Genomic DNA, 11959 nt, shown 5'->3' with positions numbered 1-11959 from the left:
CTGTCGTGATCCTCTTCCATGTTCTTAAGTTCTGGTTCTTGAAATGTCAGAGGATCTCATGCCAGCACCAGGTCACTTCTTCAGTCAAAGCACACTTCCATTCCCTACCCTGAAGATGATCTGTGAGACTGATCTGGCATTTCTCCCATCTCCACTGCTTAGTGGTGATTTCTTTCCTCCCTCCAAGATGTTGAACTGGTCCCCATAATCGACTGCGACTGTCCCTAAAACACCTTCCTTTTCTCTTGTCGTATCTACAGCTACTCTCTGTAAAGAGTTTCAGACAGAAGAGTGTCACATCTTCACTTTTTATGTCATTTGAGTCCATGCGATAACACTCTACTGGCTGAGTGACCTATAAAAATGTTGTACTACATTATTATTGCTCTGTTTTAATATACCAGGATCCTAGGAAAAGGATGGTAATTGTTGCTTGACCTGATGCTGCAAAGGTTTGCAAACCTGAGTAACTGCATGCGTGTGAGCAGTTCCACCGAAATTATAGCTAAGATCTTTGACGGGAAAAGTCTTTGCAGAATGAGACCTTACAAGGCAACCTTTCCAAATTAAACTGAGCCTCAGGATTAAGTGAGAGAGGCTGGAAATCTATGGGCTGCAGGCAACAAATAGATGACAACTGATTTTTTTTTCCTTAACATTCTTTTAACATTTTCACAATGTATTTTTAAATTTCCTGCTCCAAGTCACAGGCAAAACAATCGGTGCAGTAACTATTTTAAAATGACTAATTGATGGAATCTTTTTAACAGCCATATGGACTTTGGTCATTTATGTAAGTGATAAATTAGACAAAACACTTTATTTTTTAAGAACCAGTTGTTATAGAATTATAAAATTTAGGGGAAAACCCCTATGGGTAACAAGTGTTCAAAACTGGGTATAACAGATGCATTTTCTGACAGTCGTATACATCCACCATGCGGGTGAACCTGTATTTGCATGTGCAAACTAGGTACCTGCATGGGTTCGGTGGGTAGTGAGGAAGTACACAGACTTACACGGGCACCTGTTGAATCTTGCTTTGCCCTACATGTAAGCCCTAGTGAGCTGGTCACTGCTATGGTGTGTTTAATTAATATGCCACATGAGTAGAAAAACTTCACACACTTCCAGTTCCTTCTCTGACATCTGATTTAGGGCAAAGTGACCTGGATTTCCTAGGGTTTGGCTACCTATGCCTAACCCCATAAAGCTCCTTTGTAAACAAGCTGGGGTGGGTTCTCAACATGCTTTGCTTCCTTGTCTCACCCCTGCTTTCTATTCCTGCCCAGGGTTTAACAGGAGCTGATGGCCCACCTGGCTCAAATGGGCCCCCAGGAGACAGAGTAAGTACAAGGAACTGAATCCTTCATCTGTTTAACTTAAATGCTCCAGGTGCCATCCAACAGGGATTTCTCGTCTTTGTGTAGTCAGGCAATGTGCTGGTGTGGATGTGATACATGTGGGTTCCTCTATAAGCCCCTTGGATTCTTAAAACTAATGTCTAGTCTTTTCCCCCAAATTGGTTCCTTTCAAGCCATGCACAGGGTCGGGGGGCCGTATTGTAAGTACATACCTTGCTATTTTTTTGCTGGGGTTTTGAATTGCCCCAGGGAACGATTCTGGGGTTACTCTTGGACACCATGGGTAGTGGAAATACCTTTAGCATCTCAGATTTTATGATGTTCTGCATGTATAAACAGCTTTTGGAAGCAGACAAGGAAGCCTGTATGAGGTACAATCTCAATTAGCAGTCAGCTCAGGTTTATCCAAGTGCAGCTATTTTAGGCCTTATTTGTGGTCTGAATGCACAGCTTGGTTGCATTTTTTTTTGACTGCTGCTATATATAAACTGTTTAGACTGATGCTTTTCACCAGCTCTTGGGTGCTGGAGGTGAGTGACATCATTAGTGACACGGGTATGGTACCAAAGCCAGTACAGTGAAGAGCAATTCCTGCCAGAGCCGACCATGCAGATCCATGGGAAAGAGACACCTCCATCCTAGGTGGTCCTGTGTGTGGGAGTTCTCAAGCAAACTGAGTCAGGGGTGGCAACTTTTTCGGATTGCAGGCTGGAATGACTCACTCGGTGTCAAAGGTGGGTAGGTGAGTGCTAGGAAGGGAAGGGATGCTTAAAAGGAAGGGGATGGTTCAGCAGGTTGATGTCCCTTGTGGAGCAAACCCATGCCCCTGGCTACTCTTCCAGGGATCTCCTCTGTGCTCCATTCTCCACTGGAGAGCCCATCACTCGCACAACACACAAGAGGAGGCTTCGAGGCTCCTGTACACTGAGAGAGGATATCCTGAGCCTGGGATGTTGTCATGGACTCACTTGCCTTGTTGCCCTTTTTGGACCTGAGCACACAGCCAAAGGTCAAGGCTTATTTCTGTTACGTGGAGAAAGTGGTGCCAGTCTCTGATGCAGGTTGGGTTGTTTTCAAAGAATATACAAAGTCAGTCCTGCTCTCATGAGTGCAGTGGGAATCAGACCACAGGAGACGGCATCCAGGAGCAATTGTGCAAATGAGGTTTAAGATCTGTTACCTTATTAGCCCATGGTGGTGTGAGCACATCAGCACCTAATTGGCATGTGCCAACAGGGTAACAGCTTGCCATTTATGTGCACAGGATCTTCCCTTTCAGACATTTAGCAGGAGCACAGAAGCATCCGATTAGCGTGCACAGTTGTCCGATATGTGCACTCAGCTTGGGTTTGCATCTAGCTTGATAATCAGTTTGTACAACACGGTGTGGAGACTTGGGGGCTGTTGCCCATTACAGGAGTGTGTTGGGGTCAGCAATCCAGCTACACAACTCCTTTTAACTGGTGCAGTAAAAGCAGAGGAAAAGCAATGAGTCACTTGAAAACAAAGCTACCCCTGTGTAGCATTTCTACCAGTCCTGATATAGGAAAGTATTTCAGCCTCATTGCACTCCATGAGCTTTAAGCATATGTTTGACCACAGTGGGACTCAGGCTTGTTCTTCCAGTTAAGTGCCCTCCTGAATAGGGATGGCTTCCTGAACTAGAGAGCAACAAAGACTCTCCTGGCTGTCCTTCTAAACAGGTGGCTTGGTGCGTGGCAGGACATAGGATCACAGAAAATGGGGGTAGGAAGGGACCTCCGAAGGTCATCTAGTCCAACCCCCCTGTTCAAAGCAGAACTAGATCATCCCAGTCCAATCACACTCACGAGAGATTTTCAGTTTCTGTTGTATACAACTAATAAAAGTCTGCTCTCCCACTTGTGCTGTCACTGTCAGTACAGCTAGGAAATGCTCAGTCTGGCCAATGTCATCGTCCATTAAGTCTGGCACTCCAGGACTCTTCTTGCCGTAGAGGCGCTCTCAGACGCAATGCCCGCCGACATTGCTGGTAGGTCTGTGCAGCATCAGGTCCAGTTAGTTTTTAAACAGAAAGGCAGTTATTTTTGGAAATAAGATCATCGGACTGTTGCCTTATTTCTGACTCCTGATGATCAAAAGATTTTAAAAACTGCTGGCTGAAGTTTAGTGTTTTCGAGCAGAGGTGATGCAGAACGCATCCACAAACCAGCGGAGCTCTGAGAAATCGTCTCGGCTCTGCAACTTGCTACCGTGCATAATCATTCCTAATGTGTGTCTGAATTCAGAATTCAAGGATTTTCCATGCCCTCATACTTATAGATTCAGAAATCATATTGCCTCAAAATGAGAAATTCCAGCAGGATAGTTTTTCTAATGATAGGAGAAAATATTGTTGCTGGAGAGAGTGAAGTCAAAAATGCCCTATTACAATACTGATGTAAACCACTGCCTCTCCACTGAGCTTAATGGAGTGATTCCAGCTTGCCCAGGGCCCGGTGTAAAAGTAGGAGGAATTCACAGATTCACAGAAGTTTAGGGCTAGAAGGGATCGCATAATGTTCATTATTACCTACTGAGGCCAAGATCTTCAGAGGTATTCAGACACTTCGCTCCAATTCAAATGCAAGTTAGGGTGAGGCACTGAAACAGTATAGAAAACAAGGTCCAAAAGAGTCTGCGCCCGAGCCCAGCAAAGCCAATGGAAGTTGTGGAATTGATTTCAATGGGAATGATGTCTGGGCTTCAGTCAATGGATGTCAGGAAAGTTCTGGGAAAAGAGCCTCGCTTGTCCTGTAGTCATCAGTACAAGCTTAGCGGGCTGGAGACAAAAGATAAAAGCAATGGAGCGCAACCGGGACGCTAAGTAGGAGGAAAATGACTGAGCTGAGATTTGCAACAGAGCTGATCTTTATTGGATTACAGTCTGGTCCTAGCAAGACTCTTCCTAATGAGGGGCGTGGGTCCTCAGGGTCTGTCTGTTTGCTTAGCCTTCCTCTGTGAACTTAATAAGGAAAAACACTTGTAATTGGGGCTGGAATGCCAAGAGCAGGGCCAGGGCCGGGGACCTGCTGGGGATCACTGCACAGGCATGCACAACCGCGCCGCTGGGACACTTCCGCGTCTGCCTGCTTGTCCTATTCCTGCATTGCTTGTGTTGGGTATGTTTTGGATTCAGGAAATGATGCCCCTTCCCCCCGTGAAAGAAAGTAATTGTGAAATGCCCTTTTGGAAATAATAACTCCCTGGCTAAGACCTTGGAGGCTAAATTATAGCCTCTTGCGAGAAGGCTGTTTGGCTTCCTTTCACATCCTTCTGACAGCCAGTACAACATCCTGCTTGCCATCAGACAACCTCAAGGTAAATAGATTACTCTAATTTTTACCTGAGTCTAATTTGCACAAAACGAGCTTCTCCAACCAGGAGATCTTACAATATTTTCAGCTGTCCTGTGAAATATGAATTTGCATTTCCACCTAGGTGAAATTTCCCAATCTTTGCATTCTTCTATGCCTGAAGAAGGGTGAGCATGCATGAAAGCTTGCAAATAAAGAATTGGGGTTTTTTGCAACTATCCAGTTGGTCTAATAAAAGATATCAGCTCTGCCACAAGTGCTCATTCCTTCTGACAGCAAAGGCACTTCCCTGTCTCAGGAAGGCTCTGCTGAGCCATGGTATTCCAGCACTTCTGCTCCTTCTTGCAGCCTCTCCCGGGATGTGCAAAAGAAAAGTCATCAGAGCGATCTGCACCCTGACTGCCATGTTCAGAGGATCCTGGAAGAATTAGGTGTCCTACTCCCATGACTTTTGATGGGAATTGAGGGCTTAATATTCTTCAAAAGTCCCAAGCATGGGGCCTGGTTCAGTTTGAGCTTCAGGTTGCAGATTGTGCGACTTCTTGTATCAGACCTGGTTTTCCCCAATGCAGTATTAATGAGGAACACATCCTATATCTCTTGGATAAGCGGTCTACAAACAAGCAACAGAGCAATGGGAGAAGACGATGGGTAGGTAGGAGATAATGGGTATCTTTGGCTGGGTAAGGCAGGTTATGCTTGAGATGCCTCCAGCCTGTCGTCTGCATTTGCTTGTTCCCCCATTGGCTTGAAACGGCACTCATAAAAGAGAAAGCAATTGCAGCGTGACAAACTGGCACAAGACAAAATGGGATTCAGTTAGAGCAGAAATTGTAGGGAGAGCTGTTCGAATAGGAGCCCGTGGGCCACTGATACCTGCTGACGTAGAGGGAGCTCAGCTGGTGTGATTTCAGAGGGGCTCCATGCACACGGACCAGCTGAGGTTTCTGGGCCTACACATGTGCACAACTGCGTGCACAAAGTAGCACCACCTTTTTGTGTGTGCCGTCATGGTAAATGCATAGGTTTTTCATGCAAGTGTTTTGTGAGCCTTTGGCAACATAGACCTGGGAGGCAGACCAAGACGCTCCTGTGTCACTCCTTAAGCGGATGATGACGATGCTGCTGCCTGAGCAACATTAGTTTAAAATGCCCTGTAAATGAAAGCATCGCTTGTTATGTCTGAGCCTTTCATCTTCTCATTTGCCATTCTAAGTTCTGCCTTTGCTCTTGAATCGAATCAGCCAAGAACAATAGAAATTCAAAACAAAGACTTATGCACAATGAGTGCTTGAGAGCAGTGTGGTTATATCTCAAATACTGAATGTCAATAGAGCTTATGAACATTCACTGCGAGGTCTGTGGGGGTAGCAGCAGACAAACATTATCATTTATGCCAAATAAGAGTGGCACTTCTCCCCTTCTTTTCCTTTGTGTTGGTAAGATGGATAACTAAATCACTGTGCTGCTGGCATTGTCTGGCTGGATTTTCTTTACCCTGCAATAGCTAATGCTCTTTGGTTATGAGTAATCTCGAAACTCTGGGAGCACAAGTCAGCTAAGCTCAAGCAGAAGCTCTTGGAAGTACAATGTAGTCATACGTCACCCTTAGTATGACTGGGGGGGACACATTTCACTGATTCCTTCCCCCCTACCTACTCCCAAATGCTCCAGAGAGGGTATTTATGGGGCTGAAGTTATACAAGATCTGGGCTTCTTACGACATGGCAGTAGCCACACTGTGAGAAGGCCAGATGCTGAATTATTTTGACCGTGGAGTGGTTTCCTGATGAAAACAATGTCGGTGAGAATTGAAAACATGAATAAAAATCCTTAGCACTTTTGCCCAAATATCGGGGGACAACTCCTATTTAGGCACCTAATTCTTACTGGTTATAATAGGAGTTAAGCATCTAAATATTGGAGATACTGGGCCTTACTACATAGCAACAAGTGTTCCTTCCATTTTAAATGACAACTGAGTCTTGGAGCAAAGTTGTGTGACCCCAGTCCCTTCCACCGAGGTGCAGCACTTGACGCGTGGCAGGGAAGAGCACTCACTTTCTCTTGTGTCAATCTGAGCTTGGAACAGTAATGAATTTCCTAGGTAGAGATTAAGGCCAACAGTGCGCAGTGTCTGTGGTTCCTGTGTACTCATCAGCTCCCTGTGTTGCACACACAGGTGTGTACCCGAAAGCTTGCAAAGAACAATTTTTTCCAACTATTTAGTTGGTCTAATAAAAGAGATCACGTTTACCCGAAGAACCTGGTCTACAGAATGCATGCACACACGTGCGTGCGCCTATCTGCATAAGCTGGTCAGTCATCGGAGATCTGGAGAAATGGTGAAATTCTTCACCTTGCACTGGGAGTTGCTCACGTCTCTACGGCAGGTGCTGGCTCTTCTGTCTGGCTGAGGCATTTTGAGCTGCACTTTGTGCTGTCTGAGCTAGCTGTGCATTGCCCTCATTCCCTAAAGTAATTTAGCACAGCCATTAATGGTCCAAAAGGGGCTGACACAGCAACTGGGAACGGCTGGCATGGAAGCAAGGCTCTTCTCCCCACCATGTACTCTTCTGACCCTGGCTGCAAAAGATGAAGCCTCGGACCCATGCTGCTGGGTCCTTGCTATGGGAAGATGTGAGCTGATCCAAACCCGCCCAAATCATGGGAGCATCAGGACCACTGAGGTACTTCCAGTGCTTGTTTTTTTAGATTCCCCCTTCCTATGTGATGACAACACGCTATTTATTGGCATGGCCTGTGGGGGGGTCTTTGCTTTTCTCTGCAGTAGGTGGACCACATGGGCCTCTTCCTTGGATTGTTATTTAATAATTGACTTCCTGTCCTTGCAGTGGCAGGACATTGGCACTGCCCTCATCCCTTTGCTCCTCCTGTAGCAGGTTAGAGTGTATTGGATGGGTTGCAGCGGTGTAGGTTGTAGCCGTGTTGGTCTAAGGACATAGGCAGACAAGGTTTCATTTCAGCCAGGAAGAGCACACACCAACTGCTGAAACCTTCCCTGATGAAGGGTTTTTGAACCTGAAAGCTTACTTAAAAATTGTTTTCCAACTATTTAAGTTGGTCTAATAAAAGATAACAATTTCACCCAAAGAACCTTGTCTGTCTTTGATGAGTTGGGGCCTTGTGCCTGGTAGTTGCACAAGACGGTTGTTCATGCCGTTTTAGGAGCAGGTTAGACAAACACTTGTCTAGGATGGGTTGGATAGGGAAGGTCCTGCCTTGAGCCATGGGGCTGGACTAGATGACCTCCTGAGGTCCCTTCCAGCCCTACTTCTCTACGATTCTGTGATTTGCCTTACATTACTATCGTCCTATACAATAGTGAGTTACAGTATCTCAAATTGCTGGGCAGCTGGTAGTTATTGTGGTGTGCCATAGATTTTAGTTTGATTAGGAAAAAACTGAGGTTTGCTCCTAGGATAGTCCTGTGAGAGGGATCAGTCTGTTAAGAGATTCTCCCATTTTAGTTCAGACGGTATCATCCAGATAGAAGGCTCCCAGGTTAACATCTCCTACTGACAGCCATGAAGTTTTAAGCAAATACTCTTTTATACTAAATATTGTGTCAGCGTGCAATCAATCCTGTAAGCTCTCCATGGTTCGGAGGACAGCGATCCCATGAACAGATACCACTACGGTTCTTGTTGACTCCTACGGTTCACAGCATGGCAAAATTGGCTTCTAAATGATAGCGCCAAATAGTCATCAGGATATTTTTTGTGTGTGTTCATGCATTACATTTTCTGAATTTGCTCAATTGTGCACTTCCTCACCCACTTGTCTACAGGGTAAAGTTTGGTTTAGTGCTGCCTGTGCTTGCAGGCTTGCTCTGTAGCATCCTAGGGAGGTGCAGTTTGTGTTTGTAGGCCACTATAGTTATGTTCTGCTTAGAAACATTTATTCCACTGTACCTCCTAAGTGTACCTGCTGGTTGGTTTGTTTGGATAAAGAGTTTCTGGCATTCAAAACCTGCCAGCATGAGATTGCGTGTCTAGTTTGTACATGCAGGGCCGGAACCTATTCCACCAGCTAAGCATGCAAGTGGCATTTGCTTGTCCAAGTTGATCCTCCTCCACCTTGTTCAAGTCCCTGGAAAACTCTCAACATCCTTTTATAACACACCTTCATCTTAGCCTGAAGACTAAAGCGCAAAAAGCAGTGCAGGCCAATCCCCCTTTTGCACTAATAGTTTTTCAGGGGAAAGGATCACAAATAGGCCCTGGGATGCCTAATAGATTTAAATCGGATCTGGCCTGTGGTTACCATGGTTATATGCACAACGAGCTTCGCTGTCCAGGCAAATAGCCACTCCTAGGGATTTTTGCACACAGTTACCCAGTTTGATAGTGTTGTAGACATAAGATCACAAGCCAGTTTGCATCTTTGGTTTTGCAAATCTGGTTTGCACTAGTGAAGACTCTGGAGTTACTCGCAAATTTATAGCATCTCATCTTAGAGATGTCAGCTTTTTGCCCAGATTGAGAAAGTGGGGATGACGTGCCTTTATGGTCCCTCAGGGTTGTATTAGTATGGCTGGCTATGTCTTGAGATGTATCCTACTGCAAGCTAATGTTTTATTTATAAAGGATGCTGCATTGCTCTTATAGATAAGCCTCTAATCCCCGGACTGTTGTAGAGAAGGTGACTGGAGAACCGTGGTATTATCAGCCACCACCATGGATCCTCACTTGAATAACGGGGAAAATGTTTGACAACACCAATGCAAATAAACCTTTCCTATAACTGCACGTACCAACAAGATGGAGCGATTAAATTGTAGGAGGCCAGCCATACTGTGCCTGGTTCTCTTGTCCCATATCAGTACAGAGTCCATGGCAGTAATATGCACCATTCAGGGAACATGGTTTTATTTGTGCATTTTTCCATTTCAATTCATTTTCAGAGCTGTTACCTGCAATTAATTATACTGTCTGTTTGGCAGTGTTGGCACCTTTTGGAATACAACAAAGGGATTCAAAAGACCCATCTGTCTGTCTTGTTATCTTTAATTAAGAGGAAACTTAATAATTTTGACAGTGATTTAATTTTAGAACCCAATTTAATATCACAGACACGCTCACCAAGCTGTAATCCAGGCTTAAGAGTTTAAAAGCAAAAGCTAGAGGGAAATAACGCCGGAAGGGTTGGGGGATTTTTCAAGGGAAGTCATGAGAATGCACAAGTCACAAAAATTAAATGTCTTTGCTGGCAGAAAAATAAAATTCAGTTCAACTGTGTCTCAGTCCTGAAAGCAGCTTTAAAATCTATCATCAGGTCTGCAGCATGAAGTCTTCAAGGGATGGGAGAGTTCATATGAACGAGGTTCACTATACAGATGCTACATGTTCACAGACTAATCCATAGCTGCTAGGAGGTGTGGATTCTCATATTTAAAGTCACTTAGGAGAGTCTTATATTTCAGTTTTGGTTCATTGTATTTGCCAAGCAAACGGGGGGGGGAACCAAACTTTGAACATCCAGCTCTGTGATCTGGGAAACATTCCTGAGTCAACGAAGTGATCAGAAATGTCAAAGTGTCTGTGAATAAAGTTTTTTGCTTATGGGTGTGAACTCAGTCTGCTTTTTCCATGTGTATGGGGTTTCTTTGAGCTTCCCCAAAGGCAAGTAACCTCCAAGATCTGCAGAGCTCTAGAGGGACTGAAGAAGTGGACTAGGAACAGACCTTATTTGACTCTTGATGCGACCTACCTGCTCACTCACTTTCTGATGTTTTAACCCCACAGGGCGCTTTGGGACCTGCAGGGCCCCCTGGATCAGCTGTGAGTAACTTTTAGCATTTGAACATTTCTTATCTAGCATGGATAAGCAATATGCACGAAGAATGCTGCACAGTAACATAGCAGCAAGGCTCCTTTCTAATGGAAAATGGAGATAGTTGGGAGCAGGGGAGTGTTCAAGGTAGCTTCGATTTATTCTGTTCAGGTTTTCATTTGCCACAATGATCTACTTGCGTAGCCAGTTTCCAGATGCGTAGCCACGTTGTCACAGGAAAGTATGAGCCCGACTTAAACCAAAAAAAAATGTGCATTATTAGAGGTGGCTATAAACATTATAATGACCAGTGGGAGTCCTTCTGTTGCTTTCCTGGTGCTGGAAAGCAACCCAGACGGCTCTCACGACTGGCTCATCAGGTATTTCATGGAGTAAGATAATGTCATTTCCAAAGAGACAAAAGGAGCTGTCAGTAGGTTCAGCCCACTAAGTCCTCTAAAGTTCACGGAAACTTTGTTCTCAACCCTGTACGGACATGTTAGATTGCTGTGTTAAATGGGAGGTCACATTTAACTTCCGCTATCTGGATCAGTGGGAATGAGGGGAAATGCTCATTATCCATGTCATAGTCACAAAATGACTGCCACAGGTTTGGTGCTGAGCTTAATGGGTGTCTAAGGAGAATCTCCCAGCAGAACTGCTGCAGTTAAGAAACCTTTTCTCCTTAAATGAAGAAATAATGAGTAGTGTTTTTCAAGGTATTGATTAGGTAGTGTCTTAGCCAGGTGAACAAGCAAGCTGGGTAGAAATAGCGTGCATCTTTCTTGACTCCTTTACTCTTCGCAGGCTTCAGTTCTTATAACCAGGTGTCACAATGTCGATGCAGGTAGGTGAGATTCAGAATAGGCAAGAGCACAGCTTATGTCGTGCACGTGTAATATCTCGTTGAGTCTAATACTTCATGCAGATTCACCATCACCTGAGACTGGGATGTGACTCTACTTACAACTCTCTTGTAGTAGCTTCGTCGGCACTTGGGAAGATACCATATTTCTCTTAATCTAACTTTTAGCAAGTGCCAAGAGGAATAGCTTGTCAACAGCAAAAATGCTGTAAGGACAACCAAGTTAAAAAAACCTCAAAGGCTATATTTCTGCCTTCACATATGCATAGGTCATTTTTGTCCAGAGCAGAAAATAAGTCCTTAAGCAACAGCCGTGGAAAGGGAATGCACAAGACAAGATACTGTCAGGATTCAGATCCACTTTCTAATTGTAAATGGAGATATAGGAGCATTAAAGGGAAGAAGAGAGTTTTGATTTTTTTTGTTCGGGTTTTGGTTTGCAACAATAATCTGCTTGTGTAGCCAGTTTCTAAATGATATCTCATTGTTTTAACATTTTGTTTTCAGGCCAGAGGATTGCCAGGACCTCCAGTAAGTAAGAGCATCTTTCTCAGAAAAGGCAGCTCAACTATTACTTTCCTTTTTTTTTTTTTTTTTTT

The 11959-nt window shown here is 44.5% G+C and overlaps 1 protein-coding gene across 1 annotated transcript in view; it reads left to right on the top strand.

The window, feature by feature from the left end:
* Positions 1–11959, top strand: part of COL9A3 (collagen type IX alpha 3 chain) — a 97242-nt gene that overhangs the window by 28047 nt on the left and 57236 nt on the right. Inside the window, exons 5-7 of the mRNA XM_019510133.1 lie at positions 1293–1346; positions 10468–10503; positions 11868–11891. Of these exons, the coding sequence (XP_019365678.1) occupies positions 1293–1346; positions 10468–10503; positions 11868–11891 (114 nt within the window). The remainder of the gene's footprint in view (positions 1–1292; positions 1347–10467; positions 10504–11867; positions 11892–11959) is intronic.

The sequence above is a fragment of the Gavialis gangeticus genome, unplaced genomic scaffold (genome assembly GCF_001723915.1).
Source record: "Gavialis gangeticus isolate Ggan-Ray unplaced genomic scaffold, GavGan_comp1, whole genome shotgun sequence".
NCBI lineage: Eukaryota > Metazoa > Chordata > Crocodylia > Gavialidae > Gavialis > Gavialis gangeticus.
This window is presented reverse-complemented; position numbering and strand designations above follow the sequence as displayed.